This window comes from Mustela putorius, unplaced genomic scaffold (genome assembly GCF_011764305.1).
Source record: "Mustela putorius furo isolate JIRA1106 unplaced genomic scaffold, ASM1176430v1.1 tig00000460_pilon_pilon_pilon, whole genome shotgun sequence".
In the NCBI taxonomy this organism is placed as follows: Eukaryota; Metazoa; Chordata; class Mammalia; order Carnivora; family Mustelidae; genus Mustela; species Mustela putorius.
This window is the reverse complement of record NW_025421389.1, coordinates 21,170,133-21,189,679: the sequence shown is the minus strand read 5'-3', so window position 1 is coordinate 21,189,679 and position 19,547 is coordinate 21,170,133. Positions and strand designations below refer to the sequence as shown.

Sequence of the window (19,547 nt, the reverse complement as noted above, 5' to 3'; positions counted from 1 at the left end):
CCCCGCGCAGCTCCTGTCCCTGTGCTCGTCCCTGTCTGGGCCTTGCAGGTAACAGAGCTCACTGGCGGTGGCGTAGACCCAGCAGGAAAAGGCAGAAGACACAGGGTTCTGCGGGGAGCCCCCGCACACCTCACCCTACAGCATCTCTCCTACCAGCCTCTGATCTACACCAGGATCTGCTTCCACTCCCTTCTCTCAGCTGCCCTCCCTCTGGCTATAAACAGAGCCCTAGCCCTACGACCGTGGAAATGCTGGCGAGATTCTCTGCCTGCATGCCTGCATTAATTTAAAGTTAAATGCCGTGAAACCCTTCTGCCTCTCAGGTTGGGCTTGGGTGGCTGCTACCTGGACAAACTTTTGGAAGCCTCCTTCCTAGTGCACCTGCGTCTGTCCCCAGCGCGTCCCTCCTCACCACCCTCCTCCCTCCAGCCCAGAGTGCCAGCGCCCGCCCCCAGCTACGGTCTGGGCATCCACTGAAGTTTGGCGGTGCCGAGGGGGTTAACAAGAAGGCATGCACCAAACCAGCCCCGCAGGCACGTGGTCTAGCAGTCCGAGATGCGGACTCAGACCGTACTGGTCACCTAGCCAGGGCTCCCCAGCCCACCTCGCATGGTGGAGTTAGAGTAAAGATAAGCTCTTCCCGAACCCTCCACTTTCTAAGGGCTCTGGGCACCGGCAGGTAGGCAGCCAGCCACCTCCTCCATCACACCCATCCTCCTCTTCTGTTTTCTTCCAGGTTCTATCCAAACATCCCTTCGGGCAAAGGGGGTGGGGAGCCCCAGAAAGATGAGCTCATTGGGTGGAGGAGGGCAGAGGGAGGCGGGAGCTGAACCGTCCTGACCAAGGAGGTGCTCACCGGACAGTCCCAAGCTGGAGAGGGGCGTGTGCCCACTTCTAGGAGCAGACGTCGGCTTCACGTCGGCTTCCCTGCCGCAGCTCAGAGATGGGGTGAGTCCTGGGAATCTCTTGATTCTGAGCCACATGGGGGTGGGGCGAGAGGCCCCAGGGCAGGCTCAGCTACCCCAACCAGCTCCCCAGAGCTGTGTTGACTTCCTGCTTCCCTTGCCACCCTGTCAAGTGAGCGTGGGGGCTCAGAAGGGCTGGGGGCAGGAGGCATCGGGAAGATTCGACATTCACTGCAGCCATGGGACTGCCTTGTCAGCTGGATGGCCAGATGTCCTCCTGGACCTTAGACCTGGTTCTGCCCTGAACGGGGCGCTGAGACAGCCTGACCAAAACAGAAGTGTAAGACAGCGTGGTGGGGAGTGCCAGGCCCAACCCCCTGAATATTCTGATCCATCTGCTCCAGAACACTGTAGTGCAGGAGTAGGAGGTCTTGCAAAGGGAGGCGGGGGGGGGGGGGGGGGAGACAAAGGCAGGGGGCAAAGGTGGGGGAGATGGAGAAGCGGCTCCCTGGAGCGAAGGGAGAACTTGGAGAAGTTGGAGTGTGGCACAGGCCCTGGAGTAGGGGTAGGAGCAGGGGACAGCTGCCCGGAGCCAAGAAGTGGTTTTATAGGTTTTTAGGAGCCAAGAGAAGAGAAAGCGGCCAGCAGAGGCCAGAGCTATAGGCACAGAGCTGTGGGGTCAGGGCCAGGCATGGAGGGGGTGGGCTATTAGGGGCCCATTGAGGAGGCTTTGCTTCTGCTCCCAAACCCTTTTGCCCTCACCTGGTCCATGGTCGTTCCGAGGTTGGTGCCAAGCCACCCTTCCCCCACTCACTCCTAGGTCTTTGGGCTGCGAGAAGTCAGTCCTCTGCCCCTTTCTTTCATGTGATGTGGTGCCTTTTGCATCACCCGGCCCCAGGGTTGAGTCCTCTGCCCCCTTCTAGCCATGGTCATGTCACTTTGTGTGCAGACGAACTTAATATAGCAGAGCTTTGGCCTCCCCATCTGTAAAAGTGAGAAAAGAATGCATATTTGGGGAGTTGCCCTGAAAATTCCATCAGCTGACATCCATAGAATGCTTAGTTCCAGGGCCAGGCACAGGAACAGTACTCAGCCAATGGTGATTATCCCTGCTAATCTAGCCAACTCTCACTCATCTGCCCCTTCCCTTTCCCCTCCCCACACCTCACCCCGACCCCCTCAGCTGGACTTGAACCTGACCCCACAGCCATTCGCTGCAGCAGTGCACCCAGCTCAGGCGTGAGCAAGCCACGGGGATGGAGAGGCTGGAGACTTTGGTGAAGCTAGGAGGGCCCACCGAGGAGGAAGCTGTGAAAGCTAGCACCTTCTTCCTACAGTCTGGGCTGGAAGGACAGGGAAAGGTCTGCCCTGACCAAAGAGCCAAGGACACAATTTACACTTGGCCTGATCTTGGGAGAGAAGTTCCAAATTTCCAGCCTCTCACAGTCTATTTCTCGTATGAATAGGTGCTCACCACTTCCCCTCTCCCCGCCACGGGTAAATCAGGTAAAGATGAACAGGGTAAAGGGCACAAGGGGACAGAGGCAGGCTGGGGAAGAGCATGGCTGAGTAAGAAGGCAGAGGGATGGTTGTTGGTCTGTGTCTAGGTCATATTTGTCTTCAGGCAAGCAAGAGTTAATCCCCCTTTTATCACTTGAATCCTAAAACGAGGGCTGCAGAGGGCCATGTTAGGGACCTTAGAAGGCATCTAAAAGTATGCTCTGATATATGAGTCTTCTCAACAACACCCTCAAGCCACACTTGAATACCTTCCGGGATGGGGATCTCATTACCTCAGAGAAACTCAACCCTTGGCACAGCTCTGACTTCACATTGGATCAATACCTGTCTCTGCCCGCCTGCCCTAATGTTCTGCCTTGGGGCAGAATGGGACAAGTCTAATCCCTTTCCCTGTGGCCACAGACCCAGCCACTGTATTGGCCAACAGCTGCGATACTCACATCCCCTCCATGGAACAAGCCCTCTTCATCTGCCCATTTGCCCATACATAAGAGGGGCTCTCAGTCTGTTGAGGCAAATGGCTCCTAGTCCATGTGTCACCTGTTTATGGGGCAGTTGTCCCAGCTGAGAAGCAGAGCCAGCTGTGTCTGGGATCGAGGTGACTTCGCCAGGGCTGTAGGGCAAGTCCCTCCCGTGGAACCCCAAGTAGCCAAGCTGAGTGCCCAGTGCCCATTTGCCACCTTCCCTGGTGCCTCCTGGACCCTCAAGGTCATTCTTGCCAGAGAAAAGGAAAAGCACCTTTATCAGTCTTTCTCGCTCTTCTAGCCAGAGGCCTCCTCAGTCCTGCAGGGCTAGGGGCTCCTAGGCGAGGACAGTCTATCTTGGGATCAAACCTAGGTCACAATGGCAGGATATAGTTCTTGGAGGGGCTTCCCTCCCCCAGGTCTCCTGGTGAGCTCATCCACTGGACGGCTGGAGCTTGTCTTAAAAGGTAGCTGGTGCCCTGGACACCAGCATGGCAGTGGGCAGCCAGGAATGACTAGAACCTGGTGGGCTTCAGGGTGAGAGGTCTGGGGAGGGGGGCAAGGCCACCAGGGCCATCTGAGAAGAGTCCCTATGGTGCCCTGCCAACAGGGACCTTCTAAGCCCTCAAAATGCCAGGGGGAGGGCTAGAGACCTAGTGGGGGCTCACACTCCAATCCAAGCTGACCAGCCCACAGCCCCCTGGACACTGCCCAGACTCGTCTCATCTGGAAATCTGTAGATACTGCCCCCAGCCCAGCAAAATGAGAAGGAGACACGTGCTCTAAGAGGGGCCTGTATACAAACCAACATGAGGCAATGTGGGAATAGGACTCTGGGCCTTGGAGCTGGGAGACAGGCATCTTCTTGTCCAGATGGGCATCAGCTCAGCCTGGGGAAGGTCTTACCTGGGGAGGAGAGACTGGTTTCCAGGGCAGGCTCTTCATTAGCCAGCTGGGGCTCTGGGAGGAACACTTCTGCTATCTGGGTCTTGGCTTTACATATACCCCTTGTAGAAGCACTGGGCCTCTTCTAGCTCCCCCCAGGCCCAGCTGGAGAGGGGCAGGCAGGATCTGGGTCTGGTGTGTGCAGCTGTGCTCAGCTGTGCCCAGACTGGGGACTGTGGGAGAACTGCCGACCTGGAGTCCAATAGGAGATCCTGTCTTGTCCTTGACTCGTCATGTGGCCATAAGCAAGTCACTTGCCTGTTATGGTCCTCAGCTTCCCCTTCAGGATACTCAGGAGGCTTGGCCAGCGGCTCCCTAAGATCCCCCTGTCTCTGATGTTGTAAAGATCTCCCCTCCCATCCCACTCCATTTGGCCAAGGGACTTCTCCTAGGGACTCTGAAATACCCCCTCCCCGCCCCTATACAGACTCATCTTCCAGACAGCAGGCAGTGGACAGGCGGATGGGGTGCCCAGCCCTCCAGGGGCTCAGCAGTGGGAAATGAGAGGCTCTTGTATCTCAGTGGGGGATACAGAAGACTGGTGACCAGTTCTGAGCACCAGAATGGGAGCTAGCTCTTCCTCCACCGGGGACCTCATTCTGCAATCAGAACTCCCCCCACCCCGGCCCCAAGCAGGCTGAGCTAAAGAAAACATCAATTTAAGAGAGATGCCCGAGCCAAATCCAACTCTCCCAGAAGCCAGGCACAGTTCCAAAGTGTTCTGGGAGAAAAGCCCTAGAATAAGGGAGATGCTGGCCCCACCCCAGAAAGAGCCAGCCAGAATCCTCAGTGCCTTCTGCTGCTCAGTCTACCTGTCCTGCCTCAGTTTCCCTATTTGTTAAGTACAGAAGGATCCTCTCTTACATCCCATCCTTGGAAGGACTCAGAGGCTCTGGAGAACAGACATCCTTTTAAACCAAGGCATCTTTCATTTGGTTCAACACTAGCCATCTCTGTTTAATGCTGCCCCTCCCTCTGGCTTCTCTCTCAGGTAGCGGCTAGAACCCCTGCAGGTGTCACAACTACCAATGTCAGGGTCCCTGGGAATATTCTAACATGCACCTGGCCACTAAGCACTGGCAAGGGTCTCTGGGTCGCCAGGGAGTAGACAGAATGACAGAGAAACCAGAAGAAAAATAGGAATGAACCACTTCTGCATTTCCTTGCCATTCATAAAGTTTCAACTTTTCTTATCTTCTCGTGCACACGCACGCGTGTATGTACGTTCGTGCATGTGTGCGTGTAGGTAAAAAAATGCAGAGACTAAGAACAGGAAGCAAGAAAGAAAAAGACTGGGTTTGTCTGGACTAGGAGTGTCCCCCTACCCAGCCACACCAGGAGGGCGTCCTTAGTCCCAAGAGTGGGATTCTGCAGCAGCACACAAATCTGATCCAGCAGTGCTCAGATGGGACATGAACAACCTGACTCTTCCCCCTTACCACCCTCACCCGTGAATGGGCATGAGGGCAGACTCTGAGCAGCTCTCACCTATTCTCCCCCAACCCACCAAGTCCAGAGCAGGCAAAGGAAGTGCCTGCCTAGTGAGACATGGCTTAGAAATTGGTGGGGGCTGGGGGGGAAGAATGGCCCATCCATCTATGGAAAAAATGGCCAACGTCCATTTAACAGTGTCACTGTGCCCAAGACTCGTCATCCCAGAAATAACCAAGAGGCCCCCAAGAAGTGGGTGTTGAGCCGCCATGTCTTCAGGGTGCTTCCAAGGTGGAGGGAGTGCCCAGGATTCCGAGAGAAGGCAAAGGGGGAAAGACATGAGCCATTTCTCAACATGAGCAGAGTAGAAGGACTGTGTCCTTGCTGAGGACAGGGCAACATCAGCGGGATCACCAGGAGAGGAGCAGCAGGGATCCCTGGCAGTATCCCTCCAAAGCCTCCAATTTACCCCACTCTGCACCCCCGAAAAAAGCCACACTCAAGGGATGTTCAGGGGAGATGATCTGTTTATTGCAGCCAAAGATCCAAGCAATACGGCAAACTGCAAAAGAAACGCAGTCTGCTCCAAGAAGCAGACACATCACAGCAGCTGGGCCACAGAGGACCACTGGATTTTTCTCCCCGCCACCCCCCCCCAACCACCCTGTAGCACATTAAACCTAGAAAGTGCAAAAGTAGTTGGGTTTTCTCCTCCAAGTGCACAAAAAGCAGTAAGAACATTCCGTAATTTGCCTTTGGTGAATTAACTCAAAACATTGAGAAATGATGGTTTCCCCCACCTCACCCAGTATAACTTTTGGGGTGGATGTAACACAATGTTTTCTATTTGTATATAGAATATATCTATACCTATATACCTATGTGCAAATGCATCAGCAAACTTCAATAGAGGAAGACATCAGCAAGAGGCACAGTCTGTCCTTAAGACAAATTGCAAGGAAATTTCTTGATTTATCACTCATTCCAACGCACCATGCCATCCTTATGGCCCGGGACTATCTTCTGGGACCTGGCCAGTATTTCCCATTGTCCATCTGCTTTACCTGACCTTGTAAATACTTACCAGCCCGACTTCCCCAAGGGGACTTCCGGGGAGAAAATATGGATCCAATCAGCTTTTCCTTTCTATAAATTGGGAATAACTGTGATTAGTCCATAGCTAAGGGGCAGGTAGTCATTTTCAAAGCCAGTTTCAAGGCACCTCAAGGCATTTCAGTCCTGAAAAATTGTACTTTGTTCTTAGAAGTTAAGTCCCATGGGTTGACCAGCCCATCTCTTTACAAGTGGCCCTTGATTAGGAGGAAGAGATAGACAGGGAGCTCCAAGACAACAGGAGAGGCAGGGGTGGTGGAGGAAACCAGCAGACTGGACCCAGCAGAGTGCAGTGATGGGAACATGCAGCTGGAAGTGGGGTTGGACCCCACCCCGCAGGGACAGGAGCAGCTTGCTGGCAGAAACTAGAAAGCAGGGTAGAGAAATGGCTGCTATGGGAACATGTCACTGGTTCCCCACCTCTACTCAAAGAAGCCCCATCTTGTTCCCAACCTCACAGCTCTGGGGGAGGCAGCCCTAGGAGACCTCCAGAAGAGATTCTAAGAGGCTGCAAGAGAAAGCGCCCATGAGGGTGGGCAGCCGGGGGGCCCCACTGGGTCAGGGTGTTGAAAGGAATGAACCCAGAAGTCTGGCGCTTCTTGGTGGAGAGTTAGGACTTCTTAGAATAAACCTAGGGAATCACGCAAAAATTTCCCCTAAATGTTACGCCTCCTGGAAAAAGAAAAGTGCCCCGCATCAGCGCAGATCCCCACTCATCCTGGGAGAGGAGAGCACTTGAGAGGTTGCCGGAAAGTGAAATCTGCAGGCTGAAGTGTGTCCCAACCGCCCTTGGTCTCAGCTGGTATGAAATGCCCACCACCCATCGCTCCCCTCCTAGCTGGTTGGCTCCAAGGATGGGCTGTGCCCGCCCGCCCCAGGCATCCTGGTGGCTTAGCCCACTCCCATTGGCAGTGTGTTGATTGGCAGTTAGGTACGGAGCTGGACTCCCCCCACCCAGGAGCTGTGACCCAGGCTGTCCGTCCCCCACTCTTCACCCACTCTGCCTGGCCTGTCACCTTGTTCCCTGTGCACCTCCCCCTCCCCTTTCCTTCCTTTCTTCCCTTCCCAGGGCCCAGAGTCAGGACTCTCTTCCTTCTCCAACTCCAGCCCTGGAAGCAGTGGCTGCAGAGGTGGAATTAGATGCACCAAAAAAAAAAAAAAAAAAAGAATCTTGGTCCCCACAGTGCTGACCTGACAGTTCCCAACTCTGTTATGGCTTTGTGTGTCCCCCCCCCCGGCGGCCAGCACGGTGGCCGGCACACAGGAGATGCTCAGTAAATGGATGTCGAATTGAAGTGACTTAAACTTAACCTCCCATATGCTCTTGTTCTCTCCCCAAATTGGCCACCTGCCTGGCAGAGGCAGAGAATGCTCCCTGAGACTGTCACATCCTGTCTCTACCCCCTTTCCTCAGACCGGTTCCTGCCCTGGGCACTGACTCCAGGAGCCTGGGCAGGGTCTGAGCTCCTGGAAAGGCTGGGGAAATGCTGAAGAAGGTCAGTCTGGGATGGGGATTGGGGGGGGGGGGCCTTGCCAGCAGCTCTGCCCGCCCGCTCCATCCTTCCGTCCCCAGCGCCCTGGGAGAGGATCAGGCAGTGGACAGCCCAGCTCTCTCACCTCACTTCCCTGTCTAGCAGCCCGCAGAGACCCTTGCCACAGGGAAAACTATGGCTCTGTTGGTTCAAACTGGAGACTGAGGAACCAGAGGAGGGAAGGGCCGGACGCTCAGTCTTGCCAGTCTGAACCTGGTTCCCCACCCGTAAGGAATGGCTTGCCGCCTAGATCTCTAAGGGTCTTCCAAGGTAGAGTGCACATCAGCAGGTTCTCTCTGTCTCTCTCCCTCTCTTGAGGCTTAAATAATTCCCTCTTCATGTGAGTAAAATGGCAGTGAAAGTTGGCTTTCCAGAAATGCTACTTGCCTCCCCACAGAGGGGGGCCCTGGGGCCTGGAGGGTGAAACATGGCGGCAGGATATTTCCCTCAGGGCATCCCATTCCCTGGAAAGGAAAAGCTAAAAACCCTGCTGAAGCTCACGGAGAAAGTCTGAAGAGAAGGCCCGGATGAAGGCCCCAGTCTGTACCTCAACTCCTCCACAGTCGCGTCCACCTTCCCCAGCCCCACGCTCTCACTGAGGGCCGTCACCCCGCTGGAGGAGGCAGACTGTAACCAACTCCATTTTACCACGGAGCCCCCACCCCTTCAGACCTTAGCCAACTTTGAAATTTCTCTGCTCTTAGTAGTTCACTATGGTGAAAAATGACCACTTCCTGCAAGGAATCAACCCATCCCCAGCCCAGCTCCGTGAGTCTTCATGTGGTGCTCCTCCCGCCCCAATCCCAAGAGATGCGCTGCCAACAGAACTCCCCCCCCCCCAGGCTCCTGTGGTAACAGCTGTCGAAGGAGAGGGGGTAAGAGCACAGGTCCTTGGGCCAAGGCTTCCCCTCAGTGCCCAGGAAATGCAGTCATCCCTTCAACATGCCCCACCCCCACCCAAGTGACAGGAACCCTTCAGCAGTCCCCAGCCTGACAGGGCTGCCTGGCCTGGAGCAGCTCAGGGAGCAGAGCCACGCCACAGCCCAGGCTCTCTTGAGGCAGCCCAGGAGAGCCCCTCAGCCATCCGCAGATCTTCCCTGAGGCCCACCAGACCAGTCCACAAAAGAGGCAGGCTGGGCCGCTGACCTCCCCCTCATCCACCCCCCCCTCTGGGACCCTCGCTCAGGCCTCCTGCCTCCTCTCAGGGACAGGCAGTTTGAGCCCACTTCTCCCTCCCCAGGGCCCACACGTCCCACGTGCCATGGCAGGTTTCCCAAATGAAAGAGAGGTGAGTCACTCTTGGTGCAGGGTAGGGGGTACGAAGTGAGGGGTTCGGGAGGCCCCAGGTGGGCCCTGGGACCCTGGATCAAGAGAAGCACACCAAGAGAGGGCAGGCGGGGGCACAGTGTGCAGGGTGGAGGGTGGGAGGAAGACAGGACGCGAGGGAGGGGCCGCGGGGCCGTGTTACTTGGGGCCGTCCTCCGCGTTGCCCTCTCCGTCTGTCTTGCCCTCCTCCTCCGTCTTCAGGTCATCCGTGCTCAGTTTCTGCTCTTTTTTCCTCCTCACACACTTTACTACCATCAGCACCAAGATGACCACCGCCAGGAAGCCGCCCACGGAGGCGCCCACGATCACGGCCACTGTGGAGTCCCGCTCAGGGGGCTCTGCAGAAGGAAAAGAAAAAGACCTCCCCTGAGCACCGGGGCAGGGAAAGGGAGCCTCCGCCTCGGCCCCCTGCTCCCCGCAGTATACGTGGGGTGGTCCTGACCGGATGCTTGGCATAGAAAGCACTGTAGTAAAAGCCACAATCAAACCAGGCCCCTGAGCTCTCTGCACTCCACCCCAAAATCGCAGCGCACCTCAAAGCCCCAGGGAAGGACAGTAAAATGCAGAATTTAAGAGCACGGACTTTGAGATCAAATAGACCCAAACTTGAGTCCTGATTGTGCTATTCACTCATTGCATGACCTTAGGTGGCTGACTTCTAGTGATAGCATGTGCCCAACCAATGACCGTGGCCTCATGACCATGACCAAGGTCATTATAAGGATAAGACCTGGTTTCAGTCCTCAGAGACCTGAGGAAGTAACAGGGATGCCTCCCCGCACCACCCCCCCACAAGCCAGAGCTCCCACCTCAGGAAGGCACAGCCCCTCCCAAGGAGCGGGGTGATCCCCCTGCTGGAGGGTGGGGCGTGGGACAGGCAGGGGCCCCAGGGCAGTCGACTGCCCGCTCTGCCCGCCACTCACCTTCCATGAGGACCTGCAGGTAGATCTTTCCGTGGCCGCGGTGGCGGTCGGGCGGATTCATGATGTAACAGTTGTAGGTGCCCGCATCCTCGAGCTGCACGTTTCTCAGTGTGACCGACACGTCATACTTGCTGGGGTTCCCCGAGAACTCCACGCGGTCTCGGAACCGCTCCAGCTTCAGGTTGATGATCTTCATGCGGAACTGGAGGAACTGGGGAGGAGGAACCACATGATCGAGCAGCTGCAAGGAGAGGGCGTGCACCCCTCCCCCCCCCCACCACCTGGTTCCCTAGAAGAGAGGCGGCTACCTCCAGGTCTCTGCCGCCCTCCCAGGGCCACCCAGGTGTGACCACACACCTTCTGCGGAAGCCCTCTGGAGCAGACTGCCCACCAGGATCCCCAGGGTCCTGGTCCACGGCAAGGGGCAGACGGTGGGAAATGTGGGCTTCATGCCCAGGAGCTCCTGCCCCCTCCCTCCCCGCCGACCCCCTCCGGGGACTCACCATCTCCTCAGAGCAGTTACTACACTCCTGGTAGGTCCAGTTCAGGGAGAACTGTTTGTGGTTCACTGTGTAGCAGGAGTTGAATGTACAGGGCAGACGGGCATCAGAGCCATTGAGGACGTTGAGTGTGGTAGGTACTGTGACCTCCATGGTCCGCCCCGGCGGCACTGTGGATAAAGTGACAAGCTGGTGAGGATTCTGGCTCATGGGCCCAGGGAGGCAGCAAGCCTTCTGCACCTGATGGGGAGAGGAGCAGAGCCTTGGCCTTGGGCTGGGTCCCTTGGGTCTGAAATGAGTCAGGGAGTGGTGTGGGGCGGGCAAAGCTCCCCAGGGTACGTGATGTGGCCCTTGGAGTAAAGCAAGGCTTGGTGGGGAGAGAAGTTGCCTATTAAGCCAGGGCAGACGAATGGCCCCAAGTCTTTCCCAGGACCATAGATGTGCAACCCCTCATCTGGCTGTCCTGCCCCAGCTCTACTATTACCACCTGCTAGCAGAAGACCGTGGACAAGGGACTCCACTGTGCTGGCCTCAGTTTCCCCCTTCTCAACTCTGCTGATCCCAAGCCCCTCCAGCCGAAGCTGCAGTGACTGCCACACGGCAGAAAGCCTTCAGGACAGGTGAAGATTCAGAAGGCCTTGTTCTCTATGCACGAGGGCCACAGGAAAGCCCAGCCGCCTGCTCTTCCCTGGGGTTTCTGGCAAGCAGGAAAAATGGCAGCCAAGCAGTGGGAGGTAAGAGGCATCCCAGAAGAAGAGGCACAATTCCAAGGGACCAGCGGATGCATCAACAAGGACAGGAGTCCCTTCTGGAGATGTCAGACCTGGAAATGTCCCAGCAAGGAGCTGACATAGGCTGAAGGGGTGACAGATTTCTGTCAAATCCTATAAGGAGCACCAGGCCTAGTGTAGAAGAGTTGGGTGCTGGGGCTGCCCGGCCCCCTTGGACACGCTCAGCAGAGCAGAGGCTAGGGTGAGCCGAGGGAGCCCAAGCCCTTCCAGTTGAAGCCGCAGGGATCTCCATGGGGCAGAAAGCCTTGGACACAGAATTTAAGGGGTCATCCACCCTCAGGGTCAGGCAAACATGTCTTTAAACTGCACACCATAGGTCCCTCACTGGCCTCACCTTAGTCCTGAACTTAATGCTAAGATTTTCTGCCAAAATCGTCGCAACCTCATCCCAAAATATTCATTTTGTTTATAGAGTTAATCTGTAACGTCCAGAATCAGCCACGCATTCATTCATTTACCCCATATTTACAAGCCACCCCCCCACACGCCCCTGCACTTAGCCTACGCCCCAGGACTTACTGCTGTGAACAATGGTGGCAGAGTCCCCGCCACATGAAGTTTGCCATCTAGGGAAGGGAACACACCCTAACAAGGAAGAAAATTATAATGTAACTATGTAGTGATGTCTGGCAGCTACTGTAAGAATTATAGCAAAGCAAAGGGGTGTTGTTTCCTACCCACAGTCAGGGAGGACTGCTCGGAGGAGCTGACGTGTAGGCAGCCCCTGACAAAGTGAGGGAGTGAGCCATCTCAAATCCTGAAGGAATCAAGTGCAGAGCAGTGGAGCATCAAGACCACAGTCCCAGTGGCTGGAATGAGCTTCTTGTGTCTGCATCACAAGGAGCAGCAATCAAGGAGCAAATGGTAGGATCCCAGAGTTAGGCAGGAGTGAGGCACTAGGGGCTCTGGGTGGCCAGAATTTGGGATTCCGATTTTCTTCTGTGTGTGATAGAAAGCTCTCTGGGGCTTGGGGATGGAGGCGGGAGGGGTGCAAACGGAGGAGGGGCAGAGGGCGTGGCTAGGAAGCTATGGCTACAGGAAGAGCGTAGACTAGGAGATCCCTGAGACACGGGGCCCCTTCCAGCTCTGCCTTCCATCGCTGGGGGGATGTGGGCAAGCTCCTTCACCTTCCAAGGCCCAGTCGCCTGCTCCGTAAAACACAACTGATGACAGCCACCTCCTGGGGCTGCCATCATCATTTCAAAGAGATAAAATACTAAAAGCGTGATGCGCAGGCTGGCAGCTCCTGCTACCCTACATTCTCCTTAAGTTCTGCCCTCCTAAACAGGAAGGCCTTATGGGACAGTGTCCTGGCAGAGGGCAGTCCCTTGGAATTCCCCCAGCTCTGGCACCCGGCCGGCCCGCGGCGCAGGCCGGAAGCATCACCCGCAGGTCTCACCTTGCCAAACCGCGGTGTAGCGCACAACGGCTGGGCCCCTCCCCGGAAGCAGCCGCAGCGCAGCCTGCGAACGGGGATGTCGGTCTGCTGAGCTCCTCCCCCGGGATGAGTGGCCGGGATTTAAGGACAGGAGGGGCTCCGACCTGCTGGCTCTAGAGGTCGTAGCGGAGTCTTAGGTGGAGGCATTAGGCGTGCAGACCCACCTGCAGCGCCCTGGCTTCTGGGAGCGTGGGCTGCGCTCACTAGGGGAGCGTGACCTGGGGAGGCTGAGTGGGCCTGCCAAGAAGAACAAAGCCCATTTCCCGGATCCCCGCTCTCATCAGCATTATGAAAGCACCTAGCACAGCGCCAGGCAAGGAGGAGGTGTGCAGAAAATGCCACTGCCGCCCGCGCTCTGCAGAGGCAGAGAAATCTGCAGGGAAGCAACCAGGCAGGGCCTTGTCCTGAGCTCACCTCTTACCCGAGTAAGGCCCCCGCTTCTCTAACCCCCTCCGAGTGCCGCTACCTTCCCAGGGCTCCTTCCCAAAAGGGGCCTCCGACTGACCCCAGAAAGCAGGTGCTGTGAAACGGGCTGACCTATCCCTGGCCTTTTTCCCAGGTCAGCTCCCATCCCTCAGATGAGAACTTGAATTCCACAGGCAGCCCCCTCCGCTGAGAAGGAGCCCGCACCCTGCCGTGTGGAAGGGCAGAGCTGCGGGGAGGTCCTTTCTGGCTGAGCAGAGTGAGCCGAGGTGCAATGCGGAGTCCCTTTACTTCCTGCAGCCCAGCCGCCTGGCCCCGGCTGGAGGCCCCAGGAGGGACGCGTGCGCCCTCTAGTGGTCAGAGACAACCAGGGAGTCCCAAGCGCAGAGAGACGCGGGGATGGTCACAACAGAGGAAGCCAGATGGGGCATCACCAGAATTGGGGACCTAGACCCACCGCTTCCCCAGTGAGGCAAGTGAGGCACTGAGGGAAACACACAGAGGACGCGGACAAGCCAGGGCCAGACCGTGCTTCCTGACTCCTACTCTAAGTCACCGTCGTCAGCCTGAGTCCCCTACCAGGGTTTTAGACCTCTCACCAATCCAGGCCCCCATTAAAGACGAAGAAAGCACCATGCAACAAGGTCAGAGCTGTGAGCAAAACCCCAGTAAACTCTGCGGCTCCCGGAAAGTAGCCAAGCCCGCAGCTAGGGCCATAGAAAGGACTTCCCAACAACAGAGTGCTTCCTGCAGGCCAGATGCTGTCTTACTCATTCCATAGATATGACCTCATTTGATACTTACAAGAGCCCTGTTACCACCCTGTTTTCCAGATGTTGCAATTGAGCACAAAGAAGTTACATGCATAGCCCAAGTTCACAGCTAATAAGTGACAAAGTTCCATTTTGGCCCAGGCTGCCAGGCTCCAGACAAGGGGTGAGGGGTTGAGGCCTGGTGATACTCCAAGGAATGCCAGGGAACAACCACACCTCCACCCCCCCATCTCTCCCCACCCCTGGACTGTCTCCACAGCAGATCCAGCCCCAAACTGCCAGCCCCCAGCTCTGGAGGGGAATGGTACTGTTTAAAGGAACATCCATGAAAGGAAGCTCAGGCCTGGTTGTCCCATTTAGGACCAGGTCTGGGTCTCCTGATTTCTAACTGATAGAAAGGAAATGGGGATCAATGGGGGGTATAGTAAGGATGTGGCTTCTGGTCTTAGCTCCAAAGCATCACTGGCACCCAAGCCTCCCCTCCTTTCTTGGGGGGCCACATCTGGGCACCCCAGGTCCCATGCTATCCACTGTCCTAACTGGCCCATCTTTCAGAGATCACACAGATTTGCTCATGTCCTACCAAGCTCTGTCTCCTGCAAAGACAAAAGGGAACTCTCTCCATTCCTCTTTCCAACCCTACAGCAACCAATGAGGTAGGTTTATTTTCTTCTTCATTAAAAGAGAGTATCTAAGCAGAGGAATGGTCCTCCCCAACCTTCTGAGGCAGCCCCCTGCCTCCCAGAGGAGTGTGACACACAGACCCTGCCTCCTGCTTTCAGACCCTCCCCCACACCAGGATCTCCATCTCCAAGCCAAGTCTACCCCTGGCAACATGTCCTCACCACCCCTCCACTGGCTCCCTGTTGCTTTCAGGATCAAGTCCAGGCTCCTGGGCACAGCTTCCAACCCTTTGCCACCTGGGACCAACCTAAGTCTTGGCCTCCTCACCTGCAGCTCCCAACCATCCGTGCTTCCTCCACATCGGTGATCTCCGACTCCTTACTTTTCCTAACAAACCCACCTTCTTTCACCCCTCATGCCTCTGCATTCGTTTATGCTTCAGGCCAGGAATCTCATTCACCCTTTTCAACTTGGGGCCCTCTTCCCTATGCTGCAGTTCACAGCTCATGAGGCATGCCACGAGGACAGCTTGCCCAGCACCTGGACCCTCTCCCCAGCCCTGTTCCTATCACTTCCAGGTGACTGGAAGGCAGAACAGCCTTGTGGCCAAGCGGTGAGATCTTAGGCAAGAGAGTTAACCATCCAGACCCCAGTTTCCTCATCTGTAAAATGGGAGACAATAATAGAATCTGACTCCTAGGGCAGTTGTGAGGATTACATGACTTGCAAATATATGAAGCTCCCAGTGATGCCCAGTACATATTCCTCGATGAAGGCTCGCTTCTATCATGATCAGCATCATTATGATTTATCATTAGGACAGGCCCTGTGATGTTGTGCTGTCATTATCTGTTCATGTGCCTGTGTCTGTGTCCCTTGGGAGGCTCTGGGGAACTGATTTCTACTCATCTTGGTATCCCTGGGTATCCCCTTGGTATCCCCAGAACAGTATGTGATACCAGATGGGCACTCCATAAATGTCTGTGGAAGGAAGGAAAGGTATTTCCCCTCCATGTCCAGAGCCCTGCAGATGCAGGCAGTGAGCCCGAGTGAGGACCGGACTCCACTTTCTAACCCTCGCCTAACTTAACCCAGTCTTGGTAACAAGGCTGGTGACTGCAGAGCCGATGGTCTTAAGAAAAACTCTGGCAAGTCCAGTCATTCAGACTATTTCTAGCTAAAAACTAGTCTCACGTGCCTCTGCTGTGTGTACGGCAGATTGCCCAGCTGGTTATCCTCTATGATTTACCTGCTCTATGGTTATCCTCACAAACCCTTCCCCTGATGTGGTCCCCCCTTTGTCATTTGTCCCTTCACCTTGGAGACTGACGCCATTACAATCACCAAAATTCCACTGTCCACCTGAGCCCTTAGACTTGGAGTGCCAGGGCCTACCTCATCATAGCATCAGTCAAGTTCAAGTTCAAGATCTACCACCCAGGTTGCAGAGGCTCTAGCTTCCTCCCACCATCACCTTACAAGCCCCATTCCCTGACCTCTTCACTCTAGACCCCATCCTCCCGGAAAACATTCCCTGGTCACAGTCATGGAGCCCCCTTCCTTTTTTCACTTAGATCAGGCTCTCATAAGACTGTCGCCCTTCCACAGGAAGCTCTCCCTACGTGCCAAGGAAGTCACCTGTCCTCCATCCCTGGCTCCTTACACCCAGGTCATCCCCCAACTCCCCGTCTCTTTGCCTGCCTTGAGATTCTTTGATCCATTCTTGTTAATATAGCAGTACCATTTCAGGAACATTGGGGGCAGTAGAGTTCAACAGCTAAGAACTAGAAGTCCGACAAACTGGTTCAAATCTCAGTTCACCTTACACTAGTCGTATGACTTTCAGTTACTTTAAGTAACTTACTTACTGCATTTCTCTGTACCTGTTTCCTCATCCATAACAGAAGGATCATAACAGCACCTACCTCATTCTACTGATTATCCTGAGGACTAAATAAGGCATACACCCCCTGGGCATGTGAAAAGCCCAACTATTATTGAGCACCTGCTGTATACCGCAGCTTTACACAAAACCCAGGCATTCTCCAGGTTACCCACGAAAGAACCAAAGCTCAGAAGGGTCAAGTCACTTGTCTATGGTCATGAAGTAAAGGTGATTTTAAACCCAGAACTGATTCCAAGGCTCACCATCTTTGTATGGCCCAGTCTCTGTAGGGCCCAGGCTTCCGTAACATTCCTGCTCTGTTAATATGTCCAGTAACTCGGCAAATCTAGTAGGCCTTATGACGCAAGCTGCCAGGGGCTCTGTGTTGTCTCTGTCTAGCACTCCTGCCCAATATCCAACCCAGCACACCAGAGAAAGACAAGGAGAAGGAGGGAAGGAGGAGGGAGGATAGTGATGGGGACTAACCCCACTGACAATCCCTGGGCTTGACTACATCAGCAATGAGTAAGTTTAGGAGCAAGAAGGAAACTACCTATAAAGCAGGCTTGCAAATAACTCTCTAGCCCACCTACTCACCAGGAAGTCCTGAGTGGTCCAAAGTGAACCAAAGTGAAATTAGAAATTAACATTAGGATCAGTTGACAAGGCTGTTTGCAAGGTTGGGCTGCTCTTAAAGGGCCACAGCCACACTCAGCCAAAGAGTTCCTTTTTTTTTTTTTTTTTTTTTTTTTTTCTTTTTTTCCTGATCCCTTCACCTGACTCCCTCCTGCACTCCATCTGGCCCAGAGGCCTCCATCAGCGCTTGCTTCAGCAAGTCTCTCCCCAATGCAGAGACCATACTTCAAGCCTGATATCCCCCCACCGCCCCCCCCACACATTTCCACAAATCAATGGTACAGATTTCCAGACTCAACTTTCTACCTCCCACTCCCCCAAACATTCTTTCCTAATATCCTAAATCCACCAGATTCCAAAGATCATGGTCTGCTAGAGAAGCCCCTTAAGAGAGCATGAAGACCCAGGACCCCATATTTGCAGCAGCTTAGAAAAAATCCACGAAGAGACTTTGCAGATCGACCTATCCTCCTCCCCCACCCCCACGTAAGTCCATTTCAGGGGAACCCAAAGAAAAATCACTTCCCGTGGTTTTAACTGTCACCCCCGAGGCACGCTCAGATCCCCGACCCAACATTTCTGTGACCAGCTCGTCCCAGCGTTATGCAGTCCCCAACAATGTCTTCCCCCAGTCCCCGGTACCTCCCTTCCCAAGGACATGAAGGGAAGCTCCAGCAAGGTCTCCTTTCCTGCCCCCGGCCCCCATCCTCTTTCCAGCTGTGGCTACACTTCTGGACCCTCAGGAGCATGCAGATGTGCAGTCTAACTTACCCAAAGAGAAAAAGAGACTGAGCCCCGTGAGACTGAAGGCAGGGCGAGGTAGCCAGGCATCTCTGTGCATTTTCAGAGACTGAGATGTTAGTCGGATGGGATAAGGGACAGGGTGATTTGAGGGGCCGAGGGCTACAAGGGAGGAATGGTTAGATGCTAAAAAAAAAATGCACAGAGGTACTTCAAAGACACATACAACATTAAGGAAGCTTTATTTCCATCTCTCTAATATGGCCGGCTTGTCTGTTGCTGCTAAAAAGAGAGAGGGAGTGTGTAAGGGAGAGAGAGAAAAAGGGGGATGGAGTAAATTCTGTGGTTGGTGGATTTTGAAAAGCAGGTGGGAGGGCATAAAAAAGTCTTTCTGAAAAGAACAAAGTTCCCCAGGATTCTTTTCCCCCTAAACCAAGAACTAAACCAAGTCCTGCCTCCCTTCTTCTTCTTTCTTCTTCTTCTCTGGGATGACTGCTGGGATTTAAAGGTTGTTAGAGAAGCTCATTCATTTCAAAACTGCTATAAGTTGGGGGGGGGCTCTTTAAAACACCCCCAAAAGGAGATGCTTGTTTTGTGTTATCTAGAAAGGGTTCTGGGAAGTGAGTTGGGGAGAGTTTCTGGAAATGAGGACTTCCTCATTTTTCTACAATTACCACTGAAAACAGAACATATCAAAGCAGGTTGGTGTAAAAACACCTAACAGATCTTACAAAGGAATGTAATAGGAGCCTTTGGGGAATCCTGACACCCAGTCAAATCAAGAGTAAAAAGACACTTTTTGAGACAATTGGGAAAAAATAAATGTGGGCTGGGTATTAAATTATATTCATGAATAATTCTTAGTTTTGTTGGGTGTGATAAAATATTGTGGTTATGTTCTTGAATATCTTTTTGTTTTTTTTTAAATTCTTTATTTAAATTCAATTTAGTTAACATATACTGGATTTTTAGTTTCAGGGGTAGAGTTCAGTGGTTCATCAGTTGCATGTAACACCCAGTGCGCATTACATCACGGGACCTCCTTAATGCCCATCACCCCCCCACCTCCCTCCCCTCCTGCAACAAACCCTAGCTTGTCCCCTAGAGTTAAGAGTCTGTTATGGTTTGTCTCCCTCTCTGATTTCATCTTTGTTTTTCCTTCCCTTCCCCTATGATCATCTGCTTTTTCTTAAATGCCCCATATGAGCGATATCATATGGTATTTGTCTTACTCTAACTTACTTATTTCACTTAGCACTGTACCCTCTCGTTCCATCCACGTCATCGCAAATGGCAAGATTTCATTCTTTCTGAAGACTGAGTACGTATCTACTCCACATCTTCTTTATCCGTTCCTCTGTTGATGGACATTTGGACTCTTTCCATAGTTCGGCTTTTGTGGACATTGCCGCTATAAACACTGGGTTGCATGTGCTCTTCAAATCGCTAGGTTTGTGTCCTTTGTATAAACACCTAGTAGTGCGATTGCTGGATCGTAGAGTAAGCATTTTCAACTTTTTGTGGAACCTCCATACTGTTCTCCAGAGTGGCTGCACCCGTTTGCATTCCCACCAAC

The 19,547-nt window shown here is 54.1% G+C and overlaps 1 protein-coding gene across 5 annotated transcripts; it reads right to left on the bottom strand.

Annotated features, from left to right (window-relative positions):
- Positions 1-5,775: 5,775 nt before the first annotated feature.
- SCN2B (sodium voltage-gated channel beta subunit 2) lies at positions 5,776-18,654 on the bottom strand. 5 transcript variants are annotated; one of them, XM_013054911.2, is made up of 5 exons: positions 13,395-13,610; positions 12,851-13,002; positions 10,664-10,830; positions 10,161-10,371; positions 5,776-9,575 (listed from the first exon to the last, which is right to left on the bottom strand). In XM_013054911.2, exons 3-5 carry the CDS (start codon positions 10,811-10,813, stop codon positions 9,376-9,378), a joined length of 561 nt encoding a protein of 186 aa, XP_012910365.1. In that variant the 5' UTR covers positions 10,814-10,830; positions 12,851-13,002; positions 13,395-13,610; the 3' UTR covers positions 5,776-9,375. The 5 variants fall into 5 exon arrangements, with proteins under 5 accessions (XP_012910365.1, XP_004749995.1, XP_012910367.1 ...); XM_004749938.3 differs by lacking the exons at positions 12,851-13,002; positions 13,395-13,610 and adding an exon at positions 18,002-18,654; XM_013054913.2 differs by lacking the exon at positions 12,851-13,002.
- Between the last annotated feature and the right edge of the window lie 893 nt (positions 18,655-19,547).